Genomic DNA, 16,689 nt, shown 5'->3' with positions numbered 1-16,689 from the left:
CATATTCAAACTCTGGGAGTTGTGAGTCTCACCTTGAGTGACAGGTGAAGACAGTTGGAGACATCGGAATGTTCCCAGAGATGGTGTGGACAAGAGGAAAGGCAGTTGGCCAGAGGATATAAATACCCTGACAGCCATCTGACAAGGGCCCTTTGGTTTTGGACCCTTGGCCTGTAACCCTTGGCCTTGGACATTGATCTGATCTTGGAGGATTGACCTGTGGATCTGACCATGGGTCCTCTTATTCTCTCTGAATTCCCCCTAGATATTTAGACATCTCAACCATCATTAGATATGTAGGTATCCAGGCCTGGTTGGAAACCAGGAAGAGGGAAGGAGAAGAAACAGAGGGAGGTAAGGAAGGTATTTCCTGAAGGCTATAGGACTGACATAACAACTGGCAATAAGAAGCTGAGAGGGATCATTGATATCTGTATCAACCAAGCAGATTGCTTTCTCAGCTTTCTTTGGTTTGGCCATGGCCAAGCTGAGCCAAAGGAGGTGAAGAACAAGAGCTCCAGCATTACTGAAACAGCCTACAGTCCTGAGGGATTGGTGATCATAGCCATTAGTGACAGGGTCTCCTATCCCCAATCTGTTCCTGATTGTTCCTTTCCCTTATTAACATCTATAGATAAAGTTTATTAAGTACCTTCCTGAAGTGGTTATTACATCACAACCCTTGGGGAGGGAGCAACGCAGTCAGATGAAAACGTTATCCAAGGCTAATAGAGCCCAATATTAATAATCAATCCAACCCCTGGTGGGACCCGAAAGGGTTACCCATCCACCTGATCTTTAGGGATCCTGCCTGGGCGCTGTTATTGAGAAGGGGCAGTTATTATAACATCCAGCTGAGTGACAGGACTCGGGTGTCCCTGCAGCAGCTATCAAGGGAATCCAAAGCACAGATTCCCTCATTAATATACGCTATAATAACTAGAATAGTAGTAAAGATACCTTCTTTATAACAGGGTGAAAGATTTCCCTGACTCAAGATGCTGTTAGGTCTTCCCTGAATTCTCCTTTGCTGACCCAGGGCAAACATCCCTGGGTCAGAGTGGTGCGGTCTCTTTGATAATAAAATAAAATTAATCTTTGGTTAAGGTTGGTTTGCCTTGCCAGAAGTAATAATAGGTTTGTCCTGCAGAATTGGTTTGACACTATTCTAAGTCTAAAAACTACTTACATTCCCCGCTCCACCTCCCGGTCCTAGTGGGGTATGGTAAGGTGAGGGGAGAAGTGAAGAAGCCCTCAGGGTCTGCCAATATAGCCTGGCTCCAACGGTCATGTGGCACTAGCCGCCTGTCTTATGGCATGTTCTGCATTCTAACCAGGACAAATTGCCAGCTTGCCCCATACAAAGTATAGCAGTATGCTTTTCCATGTTACAATCCCCATCACTCAATAACTTCTCCCTGTGAAGGTTTATTCCACCTGCATCTACCACTCAATCACAATTCTGGTACCCATTTTTACAATAGCATCCTGCTCTCCTTAATGAACTTGTGCCTGGGCCACTGTCTGAATTCTGAATTCCTGCTCTCATATGAGGTGACTTCAACATATATAGTAATGGTCCCACAAAGATCCTGTCAGATCTTACATATTCCCCATGACTTACTCCTCTACCCCATTTCAGCAACATAGAGAGTCAGCCAGTCAATAAAATTGTATTAAATACCCATCATGTGTCAGGCATGTTAAGCACTGGAAAGACAAATAGAAAAAGGCAGTCCCTGCCCTCAAAAAGCTTAGTCTATTGGGGGAGACATATAAAAAGGAAACAGAAAAGTTGTGGGGAGGGACAGGAGCCAGGAAAGGTATTTCATAAGGAAACAGAATGAAAAGTCAGAGAAGCCCCAAAGTAGTACAGCCAGGTGGGAAATGGGATATGGTGAGCTACTTCTTTATTTAAAAAAAAATTTATTTTGGTTCTAAGACAGAAGAGTGGTAAGGGCTAGGCAATGGGGTTTAAGTGATTTGCCCAGGGTTATACAGCTAGGAAGTATCTGAGGCCAGATTTGAATCCAGGACCTCTCATCTCTGGGCCCAGTTCTCAATCCACTGAGCCACCCAGCTGCCCCCTTGAGCTGCTTCTTTAAATGGGGGTTTTGGGGTTCATGGCTCCATCCTCCAATCAAAGCCCAAATGGGGGGTGATGAGTTAAAGGCTGATGGTCGCAGCCCTGATCTTGTCATCCCCCCAAATGCACCACTTCCATGTCTACCAACTCTAAAATTCTATCACCTGAATAAAATCTGATATAATTTCACCCTTCCTTCTACCTTGAAACTCCACATCCTATTCTTCATTGATGCCATGACCCCATAGTGGGCAGTCTCTTTCCCTTCCCCATCTTGACCCTTTGGTGAATCAACTGAACCCTGCGCCTTGCCTCCTCATTGAAGCCAGGGTATCTACTGGATTACACCCACCATCCATTGCCTCTACTTCTACATATGCCTCCTAATTGAAGCTTGAGAAAATCATAAAATAATGCTGATGGGTGATTTTGTCTACTACAAATGTAATTTGAGCCCTCACTCTGGCAAAGCAATTTTTAAGATAATTCCTTAATTTACTATCCCCCACTGACTATAGCAGTTCTTCCAAACCTTTTCATCACTCAAACTTACCAAACTTAACCCTTCTGCCACTGTGAGCTGAAAGCCATGCTTCACATTTTACTGGGAAAAAAAAATCTGAGTACAGTTGCCATGAGTTTCCTTGTTATCTCTTCTCATTATCTACATCACCCAGATGATTTTTGGCACTATCTACTCCTCCATCCTTCTCACATGATGAAGTAGCTCCTTCTCCTTGCTAAGGCCAACCCCTCTACAAGCACAAGTAAACCAGTTCCATCTTGGCTTCTCTCTCTTTTTTTTTTTAAATTCAATTTTGAGTTCTAAATTCTCCACATACCCTCATTGAGAAGGCAAAAAAACCAAAAGCATAATATAGCTATGTATAGTCAAGCAAAATAAATTCCCATAATAGCAAAGAAAGGGACAGAAAGAGAATAATTTTTGTCTCTCTAGGTTTTTATGATGCTATTCTCTCCTGGTTTTTCTACCTGTCAGACTGTTTCTTCACAGTATCCTAACACAGCCCCCAAAGGGTTCCATCCTGGGCACTTTTCTTTTCTCCCTCTACACTATTTCACTTGATGATCTAAATCAGTTCCCATGTATTCAATTATCATCTCTATGCTGATGATTCTCAGATCTATTTGTTCAGCCTTAATTTCTTTGCTGATTTCCAATCTTGCATCTTCAAATGACTATTGAACATCTAACTGTATTTCCTGTTGATATCTTAAACTCAATGTGTCAAAAACTGAATTTATTATCTTTCTCCCAAACCCTCCCCTATTCCAAACCTTCCTAGTAATATAGGGGGTGCCACCATCATCCCAGTCATGAAACCTGGGTGCCATCCTCTCTAAATACTCTCTCATTCCACATATAAAATCTACTGCCAAGTCCTATTGATGTGACCTACAAAACTTCTCTCAAACAATGCCCTCTTCTCTCCTCTGACATTGCCATTGTAACAGTGAATTCTTAATCCTTTTCTTCTAATTTAACCAGGGACCTGGAGATCCTTTTACCATACAGACATATATAAAGATATACTAGACCACAGTGAAAGGAAGTAGAAACCAGAGAAATAAGAAATGAGGTAAGAAGCACAAAGGACTGAGAAGGGATTTTTGACTGTTTTGGGGGTTGAGAGGTGGTTGGTCATTGGGGGGCTGGTTGCTGGTGGTGTAGGTTGGTGATTAGTTGGTGGCTGGGAGATAGATATATAGATATATTGATTCTCCTTGGTGAGCTAAATGTATAGTCTTTGGCAAGTGTATTGTTTGTTCCCTATCTAATGTTCAAGTGTGTACCCAAGTACTGTAAAATAGCTATTGATTTTGAAATAGCACAACCAATTTGGAACATCACAGTGCTAGATATTATATACTTATATACTTATTGTAATGTTTTGTGCCTCTATAGTGTATATGGTATGTAATAGGTGTTATGAAGAAAATTAGGATTTTAGATATTTAGTATAAAGTAGAAGCCAGGCCTGTCAGGCACCTTTAACTATAAGATTTTTAGAGGTATAAGATAATTATGTTTAAATGATTCATTGGGGAGATGAGTCTCCCAAGGAATCACAGAGGGTATTGTAAAAGGGAATTCTTAATCCCTTTTTTCTAATTTAGCTATGAACCTGGAGGCCCTTTTACCATAGATGTGTAAAGATATATCAGCCCATAGTGAAAGGAAGTAGAAACAAAAGAAACAGGAAGTGAGGTAAGAAGGGGATATAAAAGGCCAGCACAAGGACTGAGAGGGGCTTTTTTTACATTTTTGGGGGTTGGGAAGTGGTTGATCATTGGGGGTTGTTTGCTGGTGGTGTGGGTTGGTGGTTGGGAGATAGATATATAGATATAATGATTCTCCTTGGTGAGCTGAGCTGAAGGGTGATCAGCTAGACTTTCTCTAATGGCAGTTATAGGTAGTTATAAGGTAGCTAGTTAGGCAATTTCTCTCTCTCTTTCCTATATTTCCCTCCTTTTACTATATTCTCATTAAAACTAAAATTGTTAAAAGTTGATCTCTTATTTTGTCAAACTCCTAATTTAACCTTTATACCATCCCTACTGTGGGGCCTCAGAACCTCACACTTTATTGCTATTAGAAATGCCTGCCAGTAGAGGGTTGCTTGTCACAAGTCTCTCCCAACTCCCATCTTCCACTCCACTGTCAAAGTGATCTTTCTGAATCTGTGTCACCTCTCCTTACTCAATAAACACCAGAGGCTGATATCACTTTTGTGATCAAATAGAAAATCTTCTATCTGGCACTCAAAGGCTTTCTAGTCTTCTTATACCTTATTCTCCTCCACAAATTCTTTGATCCAGTGACAATGGCCTCCTTGTTGTTCCCCAAAACAAAAATATTCTACCCCCAGACTTCTACTGGGTTCACTAGCTGCCTCTCATGCCTGAAATATTCCCCCTTCTCATCTTCATCTCCTGGCTTCTCTAGATTCCTTCAAGGCCCAGGAAAATCTCATCTTTCACAATCCCACCTAATTATATTGCCTTCCTTCTTTTGAATACTTCCAACTGCTCCCATATATAGCTTGTTTTGCAGCCAATCGTTTGCATGTTCATTCACCCATTTGACTATAAACTCCTCAAGAACAGGAACTCTTTGACCTTTCCTTGTATCTCAACTTCTTAGCACAAAGCCTAGCATGTAATAGGTGCTTAACAAATAATTTAATGACTGAGTAATTGACTACTTCTCATTCTTCTGTCCTGGGTCTTTCTTGAGGTCAATCCCCCAACCTCTGGGAATCCCCCAAAGCTCTGTCCTGGTCTCTTTTTCTCCTTTCCCATCATAGACTCCTTTGAAAGTCTGGTGATAACCTTAATCTCCTTCTAAAAATATATATTTTTTATAGTCATCAATTGGAGGAAATGCTAAGTATCAGTTAGAAGTCAGTAAAAATAAAGATTAAATGTTTTCCTCATCTAAGCTAATAGATACACTGAAATCTATTCATAGATTCCTAGGGTTATCTATCTGTGCACACCAGATAATACTATCTCATTTCATGATTTTGTCAGCTCCCATACATTCAGTTATCATCTCTATGCACATATTTTTATATCTATCTAGCCAGGCTTATTCTTTCCTGAGTCCCAGTCCTACAACACCAACTGCCTTTTGGACATCGTGAATTGGATGTACCATAGGTATCTCAAACTCCACATGCTAAAAAAAAAAAAAAAAAAAAACCTCATTAATTTCCCCCAAACCTTAATTTCTTCCTAATCAATAGTACTATCAACCTCTGAATCACCCACTGACTCAACCTTAGTAGCATCCTTAATTTTTTATGTGAACTCACCCCACATATCCATTCCTTTGCCAAATCTTGTCATTTCTCGCTTCATATCCCTTGTATATGATCTCTTCTCTCCACTCACATCCTACTTCAGGACCTTATCACCTCTCTCCTGGAATACTCTAATAGGTAATTAGTCTACTTGCCTGAAGTCTCTCCACCATTCCAATTCATCCTCCATTCAATTGGCATCATTAAATAAATTGTCATTTTAAAATAAATTAAGATTACAGTCTCCAGAGAATTTTAAACTTAACAGTAAGAAAGTAAAATGTTAGAGAGCTATGGAAGATGACTAGCCACAGGTGGGAAGAACAGAGAAGAGGTTATTTCAATAGTCCAAGTCAAATATACATTAATGTAATAATCTAGAGTGACAGCAATGGAAACTGAAAGGACAATCAATCAATAAACATTTATTAAGTACTATCTCTTTCTAGAACAGAGACAAGAGGTTTCATAAGTAGAAATGGTAAAATCTGGTGACTCATTGCATAAGAGGGACAAGGAATGAGGAATCAAAATACTGAGATTTTAATTGTAGGAGACTGGGAAGATGGTAGTACTCTTTAATTGAAACAAAGAACTCATGAGGAGGAAAAGAATATACATATATACCACTCCAAAAATAGTTTACCTTAAAACACTTACTTTTCTACTGCTGATCGTTTCTGTGACTTGCTCTTGTAATTTAATGCCATCTTAGTTTCCATTCCTGTATATATTGCAACACCTAAAAAACAGAATCAAAGTTGCCATTTTACAAGAAAAAACTTTCTTTATTCTTTCCAGCAGAATTTGATTTATTTGAGATTATGTTCTATCAATTTGATACTGGAAAAATAACACATGCTTAAAGCTAATGTAAATTTGCAATGAATAATATGGGACAACTGAGTTATTATAGGATTCACAGATTTAAAGCAAGAAGAAACTTTAAAAATTGATGAGTTAAAAGCTCAGTTAAGGTATAATCTATATCTTCTTACTGTCTAACATCTGGTGCGACAGGGTCAAAGAAACAAGAAAAATTATTGGCCTTGGCAAAAAGTTAGTCATCTCTTAATCAGTGACCAGAACAAAGGAGTAGAGAATGAGGGATAACAGAGAGAGGTTTTAAGAAGCTGAATAAGAAGAGGAAACATGTAAAAGTCAGTGTCTATTATCTTAGTAAATTTGGAGGCAAGGTTTCCTCTTACTGGGAGGTGGAAGAGATGGTTTACAAGATCTGACGAAATAAAGAAGGCTTAGGAAAGATGCTATGAGGAATGTGACCGTATTAGTTAGAAACAAGAAAAATGATTGCTGTGGAACAATAAGGGCCTAATTTGTAGTGGCTCTAGTTAGTAGTCATGAGACTGTCTCTATTGACATTAAGCAGGTTGTGAAGTAGGGGTGTTAAAAGCAAGGGATAGGTGAAGGAAAGCCAAAGGAATGGCAGGACAAAAGGGCAAGGTATTTAAGGATAAAGGATAGTGTACAGTTGAATTTATTACCTACAAGGGTTAAGACTTCAAATGAAGCATCCTTGTGTGTAGCTGAATGCCCCTTCCCCTCCCCCCCCCCAAAGGTTCTAATCATGAGAATCAAATCAGGGTGGAAAGGAACTCTGCAATCTTGCTAAAGAGGGGAGGTATCATGGTACACTAGAATGATCCTTCTGTCACTTTTTTCCTGTGTTAAATTGGATAAATGGTTTTGGCATCAAGTCCTCAGTTTCTTCATCTATAAAATGAATGGATTAGACTAAGCAATTTCCATGGTCCCCTGTAACTCTAGACCTGTGATCCTACAACCAGAATTTAGTGAAGAAATAATCACTCAAGAGTCAGTTTTGGTGATCAGATCTGTTACAAACACATATTTATCAAAAACACATTTCTCCTTAGTCACATAAAGCAGCTGCTTGCAGAAAAAAATACCTCTACCAGCCAAGAGTCCTAATTTGATGCTTTAAATACTTTATGGAAGGACTTCTAAAAATTATAAGCAGTCAACATCAGGTTCCAAGTCTTGATTATAAAGGACTGCTTATAAAGGACAGAAAGAAGTCAGAGGCACAGCTCTGATGTTAGATCATGACAATCAGTAATATAGTTTCAAGGATGCTAGGATGAGATAAGAGTATTAAAGAAGAGGGCAGCTGGGTAACTCAGTGGATTGAGAGATAGGCCTAGAGATGGGAGGTCCTAGTTTCAAATCCGGCCTCACTTCCCAGCCATGTGACCCTGGGCAAGTCACTTGAACCCCACTGCCTACCCTTACCACTCTTCTACCTTGGAGCCAATACACAGTATTGGCTCCAAGACAGAAGGTAAGGATTTAAAAAAATATATTAAAGAATTACAAAGACTCAAAACAGATTCATGAAAAACATGCAGCAATTGTATCTGGTCAAAAAGCAAAAAATGTGAATAAATTCTTTTACCTTGTGAGCATTGATATATGTCATTAGTTTTTATAAACAACTGGTAATAGTTTAAAGTTAGATGTCTAAACAATTCAGTGAAGCATTAAGGTCCTTCTTAATTTAATTTACTTCTAAGTTTGCACTTAAATATTCTGCTTAAATAAATGATCCAGGTGGATGGAATGAACCTCAAGGCAAGATGGCATCTATAAAGTGGTAGTGTGGAACAAAGAGTATGTTGACTTCTCACAGGATGAGACATGAGAGGATGGCACGCACTTAGCACTGCAGAGGGAGGCCAGGACTGTGTTGCCTTCTAGAGGTCACTAGGTTTTTGTGAGTATAAGATGAAAGAAGTGTGAAAGGAAGAAACTTAAGATGAAAGGAACCTTGTTATGACAGAACAGGGGCTCCAGAGAATACAAAGAGTTAGACACAGCAAATTAGGAATCTTGGAGTTATAATGCTGAGGTCGATCAAGTGAGACAGCAAGGAAAACTCAATTTGCTTACATTGGAGTTCTGCTGTATAGACATCAAGACAATGTTAGAAAAAGTCTCTAGATGATCAAATATAAAAGTAAGAAAATTCATTTAAGATGCAAACATAAAACAGGAGCTAAAATGTCTAAATATAATAGTAACTCCATTTATTTCAAAGTTGTGCACACCTGAAAGAAAATGGGGGCTAGGGAACCAATATAAGGATTTTTAGTAAAATGAATTCAATGCATATAAATACTATGGTTCCTAACACCTTGTGCAAACACTCAACATGTTTTTAGAGTAGGATTACTTCACCTTTTTTTGAGTCACAGATACCCTCTGGCAGTGTGGTGTAGGCTATAGATCCCTTCTTAGAATTTTTTTTTTAATGTACATGGTAAATTACACAGAATTACAAAGAAAACTTATATTTCTATAAAACTATCTCTAAAAGCACATTAACAGATCCTAGGCTAAGAACCGCTACTCTAGACTAAGATTTATAAAATTTCTACAAACCAAAAATTTCTTTTGTGTTCTTTAATCTGGCTCCACGAAGCAAGAGACTTTCTGGCCCAAGAGGTCTAAAAAAACCAAACACACAAAGTTTAATAAAAAATTATTAGATTCCAAAATATTGTCAACTTTAGGGTTTCACATTTGATTCTCATTTATTGTAGGCCTAAACATAAGATAAACTAGTAATCCCAATATTTACAAAAATAACTTCAGCACAATAAAAACAACAAAAGATTTCAACAACTGATGAAATAAATTATTTTCTAGGTGTTTTTGTAGATGGTTTTAAACTTGGAGTTAAGAAGACATAATTTCAAATCCTGATTCCAGTACTTAATAACTGTGAGACCCTAAGTCATTTAATCTCTGACAGTCTCAATTTCCTTCTTCATAAAATAGGGATGAAAATAATAAAACCTATCTCACAGGGTTGTTGAGAGGATCAAATGAGATAAAATAATGTCAGAAAAGAGAATATGGAAATAGGATGCTTTATAAAAATAATACCTGGAGGGCAGCTGGGTGGCTTAGTGCATTGAGTGCCAGGCCCAGATATGGGCAGTTCTGGATTTAAATCTGGGCTCAGACACTTCCTAGGTGTGACCTTGGGCAAGTCACTTAACCCCCATTGCCTAGCCCGTACCACTCTTCTGCCTTAGAATCAATAAACAGTATTGATTCTAAGTGTAAGGTAAGGATTTAAAAAAATATGTAAAATAAAAATAAAAATACCTGGTATAAAATTTTTAAAAATTAGTTCCAAAGAATAATGAATTTTGCAAAATTAAAATGTTAAAGCTGTGATTAAATAATGTATATGAAAGGAGTCAGATGCATTATTATTAGGATTATAAAAACTGATCTATAAACATGTTCAAGATGATAAACTGTATTATCTCTGATTGATAGAATATATTTAGCTGACTTAAGTGGTAAAGATAAATAACATTAGAAAATTCCAATAACTTATTATTAAATGAGCACTATAAACAAGAAGCACACCTTCATACACAATCTTAGCAAAAATCTTAAAACACACACTCCAACAAGTTCTGTTCTCCAATTTCTTAAAATATGTTTGTAAGACAAACCATTCCTAAGCATGATTTTGGGCAAGATTCTTAAGTAAACAAGTGATAGTACTTTGGTCACAAAGTTTTTTTAAAATCCCTTCTTGCATAAACAAAATAAATGCACATTAAGCTAAGATGGATTTGTCAACTTGGAAAAATTAAACTTCACGATAGCTTTCTTTTTTCTGCCTGCCAGCAACCTCAGCAGCCTCTCCATTGCCCTGCTGGCAGTCTTCTCCATTAACCTAATGTTAACAGTGGTTACCTTGTAAAACCTCCTCTCCCTCTTTTCCAGCAACTACAGTTACCTGACACCCTAAGACAACACTCTTACGGACAAGGACAACTTCTTGAACTTATTCCCCAATGATTACCATGGCAGAATGTCAATTCCTCATTCATTGAAACTCCTATTGCCACCATAATCGAACAGAAAATTCTCCATTTGGTGTTCAAACTTCTCTATAACCTGGACTCTTTCTACTTCTCCAGTCTTCTCCCACCTTACAGCTCCCATTTACTACAATCCAGTGACACTAGCTCTCTTGTTGTTCCTTGAATGGGAGACTATCTCTCTACTCCAGGCATTTTCCTTGGCTCCCCCATAGACTATAGGCTCCTTCAGAGTGGAGATTGTCTTTTTTCTTTGTATCTTGAATACTTAGCATAGTGCATGACAGATAGAAGGAACTTAATAAAAGACGGTTAATTGACTGAAAAAGAAGTATCTTTGCATCCAATAACTTTGATAAAAGTGTCCTATCTCTGATAAAACACTAAGCACACAAGGGTCAAGAGTTGCTACACATAGGACTATCAATTTAGAGCTAGAGACCTTAGAGCAAGAAAGCAATAAAACAAACCTTCAGTAAATGCTCCCTATTTGCCATGCGGTGCACTGAACAAAAGAAAAACCACTTGTGCCCTCAAGGAGCTTACATTCAAATAGGTGAAGATCATACACAAACGGGGGATGGAAAATGGAGTGTGAGACGAAACTACTTAGTATAGCGATATCATTTTGGAGTCCGGCCCAGAAAGTCAGAAGCATGGGTGGGAGGGGGATAAAAGCTGGTTGCTTTGAGCCACTTTATAAAATGGAAGCCTCAGGAAGAACTCACCAATGTAGGGAGAAGGTTGGCCTTAGGGAAAGATAGAGCTCATGGAGTTCAACCTCTTCATTTTATAGGGGCATGGAGGTTAAATTACTTTCCTTTGCTCAAATAGTAACTGAGGTATGTTAAGTGAAAGAGAGATCTTAGGGGGCAACTAAGTGGCTCATTGGATTGGGAGTCAGGCCCAGAGATAGGAGGGTTCAAATCTGCCCTCAGACACTTCCTAGCTGTGTGACCCTGGACAAGTCACTTGACCCCCATTGCCTAGCCCCTAACACTCTTCTGCCTTAGAACCAATACACAGTATTGATTCTAAGATGGAAGGTAAGTTTTTTTTAAAAAACTAAATTAATTAAAAATTAGGAAAAAAAAAAAAAAAGAGACCCTGCTTAATTAAGTAATGGTGTTTGGCTGGGATTTGGCATAACCCAGCCTGGCAGGGATGTCTCTTCAAGGCCAGAAAGCAAAGATGGCGACACTTTCTAGCCTAGGGCAGTCCAAAAACCTATCTAACTGGGTTTCAGTTTAATGAAGGTTTATTCAGGAAATAGCAGGAAAGAAAATTGGGTGTGTGGGTTGCAGGCGAGTCTCTATGTCTACAGGATCTAATTCAATCCCCTCCAAACTGACTTTTCTGCAAAGTCTCTTCTTTCCCCAGCTAGGCCAGGGCTGCACTCTCTTTTCTTTCTCTATCTAGGAAATCCCCTGTTATCTGTCTAGTCCTAAACTAAACCCATATAGGTATTTCAAGGATAGAAGTAGCTTGGTGTAGAAAATATGGAGTCTGGAGTGACCAGAGCCACCCTCAGAGAGGTATGGTCTCCTTGAGGCAACTGTGACAGTTCAATTGGCTCCCTCCCTCAGCTTTGGTCTTCTAGGCTTTTGTAGGATTTAGGTCTTGGCAGAATGGCTCACAGAAATGGCTCAGAGGTTTGGCAAGAGCTGGCTCAGGGAGAAGCTTTCCCTCCAGAGGCACACCTCTAACCCCCTTGGCTGGCCGTTAGAACCCTCAGCCCCCTCCTTTTTTAGGATTCCAAATAGGTTGGCCTCTTACTCTTTATTAGTTTAATTAGTTACTCTTTTATTAGTTAATAAGAATAGGAAACAAGGTAAGTATCAAAGTTCACAACATTCTGTGGCCTTCTACCTTTCTTTGCAAAATTCCTCCTTTACAGGTCGTCCCATTTCAGTTTTGAACTCCCCGAGAACAATGTTGTGAACTTTGATACTTACCTTGTTTCCTATTCTTATTAACTAATCCCCCTAAAATAAGAAGCCCCTTCTACTCTACGTCATGCTAATTGCTAACTTACTATCCCTAATCTTGGATTTTCCCCAGGAAAGATATGGGGTTAGGGTAGGGTTTACATAATGGTTACAAGGTTTCACTACAACAAACCCAATACTGTTACAAATTGCAACTAACTCTATCAAATGTTATTAATGCCAATGCAATTTTTACAATACTAACCTAATATACAAACTTTCTATCTATGAACACTAATATAGTAGAACTATATTTAAACTATAAAATCTTCCATTAAACTCAATTTTAGCTGTAGCTTTCACAAGGAACTTTCTTAAAGGAAAAACTTTTCTGCAAATGCAGTTTAAAATCCACCTGAACAATTCTAACAGCCTTATGTATTTCTTATGCTAAATCTTAATCCTATAGCTACCTTGTTACAATAACTCTATAACTAACTTCTTTATCCTATTTTGTACATGGTCTTTCTATACCATAATACATACTTAGAAGAAATATATACATAATTAAAAGGAATCTATGTTACAAGTATGTATGTGTATACGTACACACACATATATGTACATATGTTTACAAAACAGTTTTCAATCCTAACTATGCCCTGATGTTAATTAAACTGAGGACCCATAGTCTATATATCCTCTTGTTCAAATAATACCTTATGGATCTATTCTATTTACATGTTTATCATTATATTTTTCATTGACAAAAGACTAGGTCATCAAAATATATACATCATTTTGTGAATTGTGTATTCTATATTATGTCGTGTTGTATGTGATACTTACAGATGCTATTCAGAAATCCACCTCTTGTTTTGACTGTTGTAATCTCTTCTTTCTTCCCAGTTTGTGTTTGTGTTGCATTGCCCTGACTTATGATTGTGTATCTGATTTTTGGCACACTTCATCTTACATATGTCATTGGTATCATCTGTCCTCTTGTATTTACAACTATTCACATTGGTAATTGTCTTTGCTGTCCATTTCAGCTCTCAGAGTTCTGTCTCCTTTCTGTTCCTGCAGCTTTCCTTCACACTTTCCCTCTGGGCTGGTACTTTATCTTTTCTTTTTTTGCTATTTTCTTATCTTCCTCTCAATATGTCCCCTCATGAGTTTTCTGACAGTTGTCTACACTTGCCTGTTGTTTACACTTTCATCTCCTTCTGGATGACTTTCAGGGATTTGTATTTGTCTTTCACCTAACTCTATTGTCTCTGTTTGGTTTGTTTTCTCATTTTGGATCTTCCTCATCTCTAGTTTCAGTTTGATTTTTCCTATTCCTATGAGCTTTTTGGATTTTGACATTGGAACAGTGAACCCACATCTTTCCCTAGGACTTTTATTACTGATGGAGTTGTTACCAAAACTTTGTAGGGTCCTACCCATTTTTCTGATTTTCTGTTAAAGTTTTTCAAATAGACTTTGTCATCAGGTGTTATATCATGCAAAGAATAATCCTGAGTTGTTTTTTGTTGGATTACACCCATTTCGTGGAGCTCTTTAATCTGGTTTGCAATGATCTTATGTGAGTTTACAACTGGCAATCTCCTCCTAACACTGAAATAAAACTGGGCTTGCACATTTGGGCTTGTAATAGAGGATATCTGTACAACATTTTGAATAGAGAAAGATGTAAGTCTCCACTCGGTTGAGTTTGAAGGTAGAAAAGCACTAATATATCAGTCCATTTTAAGTGAGTCTCTGAATATAGTTTTCCAATTAAAGTTTTGATCTCTCTGTTTAATCTTTCAACTTGTCTACAGCTCTGTGAATGGTTCAGCGTATGAAAACTGGCTTTAATCCCCAAATTTTCATAAATTTGTTTTAAAATGGACTGTGAGACATGAGATCTCCATTTGGAATCCACGCAAGACAGGATTCTAAACCTGGGTACAATCTCTTTTAATAGCACTTTTACTACAAATGCTGCATTGTTCTTTCTGGCTGGAAACGCTTCTGGCTACCTTGTCAGTCTGTCAACTATTACTAGGCAGTATTTAAACTCTTTAATCTTTAGGAATTGTGATGCAATTGATCTGTATGCTTTCAAACGGAGTAAAAGCTAATGGCCGACTTCCAAGATCTTCCTTTTTAAATACTCTTTGGTTGTATTTCATACATGTGTTACATCTCCCACAGACATTCATTGCAATTGATGTTATCCCAGGTGCTAGCCAAAATCTCTGGACTGTATCAATTATAACCTGGGTCCCAAAATGCCCTTTCTCATGTATAGAGCTGCATACATGATAGAATAGCTGTTTGGTCAAGATGGGTTTCCCTGAGTCTGAAAACCATATCCCTCCTATCTCCTTGGCACCAAAGGTCTTTTTCCATGCCTGGACTTCTGAATCATTGTAAACACTAGTTATATCCACTTCTTCAATAATCAAAAAACTCAGAACATGTCTTGGACCTTTCCAGGTTGCGAATTTAGCTGTCACGTCAGCCCTATGGTTTCCGTTAGACAAATAGTCTGCCCCAGAGCTATGAACTTGACAGGAGATTTCTGCCACTTCTTTCGGCAATTGTATGGCCTCTAGAAGTTCTACAATGATCTTGGCATAGGCTATCTCTTTGCCTGCACTTGTTAGGAACCCTTGATTCCGCAATCTCTCCAGTCACATGTAGAAGGCATATCTGGAGTCTGTGAAGATACTGACTCTCTTGCCTTTCCCTATCTTACAGGCTTGGATGAGAGCCACTATTTCCGTTCCTTGAGCACAGATGTCATTGGCCAAACCACAGCATCTCTGTGTCACTACTGCTGCCCCATAAATCTTTTCCCCTTATTTATGTAACTGGAACCATCAGTAAAGATCTCTAGTTCTAGATTCATTATAGAAGTATCTTTCAAATCCATCCTAATTTTCTCTATCAATGAGATGACATCTTCACAGTTATGAATTGGGTCTCCTTGTAATGGTAAATCTGGAAGCCAGATCTCTCTACTTCAAACTCTATGTCCTGTCCAATAACTGTGCTGTCCCAAGACATAAAAGGTCAAAAGATATGAACAATTTCCGAAAGAGAAGTTGAAAAATGATCAACAGTCATAAATCATTAAGAGAAATGCAAATAAAGACAATTCTGAGGTATTATCACCTGACACCTAGCAAACTGTAAAAAATGACAAAAGATGGAAATAGCCACTATGGCAGGGACAGTGGAAAAGTAAGAACACCAATAAACTACTGGTGGACTTTTCCATTCCAGAAAACAATGTGGAATTGTGAGAAAAGGAAGTGAGATGTTCATACCCTTTGATCTAGTCTGGCCTTCATTTTAATGATGAGAAAACAACCCCAAAAGAGTTGTACATTGATACTTAAATAATGAGTGACAGAGGAAGAATTTGAATCCAGATCCTCCGACTCTATAAAATTAGCTCCAAGTCCATACTACACAATCCCACTGTACCTTAGGAGTGAATGGTACTAAAGGGCTGGAGCTCAGGAGGGAGATGAGGGTTGGACATACAGACCTGGGGGTCATTTGCATGGAAATAATAACAAATTAGAATACATTATTAGGAAGAGAAGGGTGTCCAAGAAATAATATAAAAGAAAGAAAAAGAAATAGTATAAAAAATAAGTGTCCCAATCCTATCCCACCAAAATCCCAAGCCAAAACTAAGGTGGGCTGGTTCTGCAGGCAGAATGAGGAATCAGATAAAAGAAGGTCCTCATTAAGTAGGCTGGAGATCTTTGGAGATTTTTATGGGAAAATCTAGATAGGGATCACAGAAGCTGAGAAGGCAATGTGGTAATCATGAAAAAGGCACTAAAACTAGGCAGAAGACCTAGGTTTAGGTGCTGGCTCTACCTCTAGTTACTGTACCTGTGATATTGAGCAAATAATTTAATCCAGAAATTTCACCACTGGCATATATTTCA

At 38.3% G+C, this 16,689-nt stretch overlaps 1 protein-coding gene across 1 annotated transcript in view; it reads right to left on the bottom strand.

Moving 5' to 3' along the window:
* Positions 1–16,689, bottom strand: part of ATP11B (ATPase phospholipid transporting 11B (putative)) — a 146,533-nt gene that overhangs the window by 60,567 nt on the left and 69,277 nt on the right. Inside the window, exons 9-10 of the mRNA XM_044670954.1 lie at positions 9,337–9,401; positions 6,574–6,655 (exon numbers count right to left, since the gene is read on the bottom strand). Coding sequence (XP_044526889.1) covers positions 6,574–6,655; positions 9,337–9,401 — 147 coding nt within the window. The remainder of the gene's footprint in view (positions 1–6,573; positions 6,656–9,336; positions 9,402–16,689) is intronic.

This window comes from Gracilinanus agilis, chromosome 3 (assembly GCF_016433145.1).
Source record: "Gracilinanus agilis isolate LMUSP501 chromosome 3, AgileGrace, whole genome shotgun sequence".
NCBI lineage: Eukaryota > Metazoa > Chordata > Mammalia > Didelphimorphia > Didelphidae > Gracilinanus > Gracilinanus agilis.
This window is presented reverse-complemented; position numbering and strand designations above follow the sequence as displayed.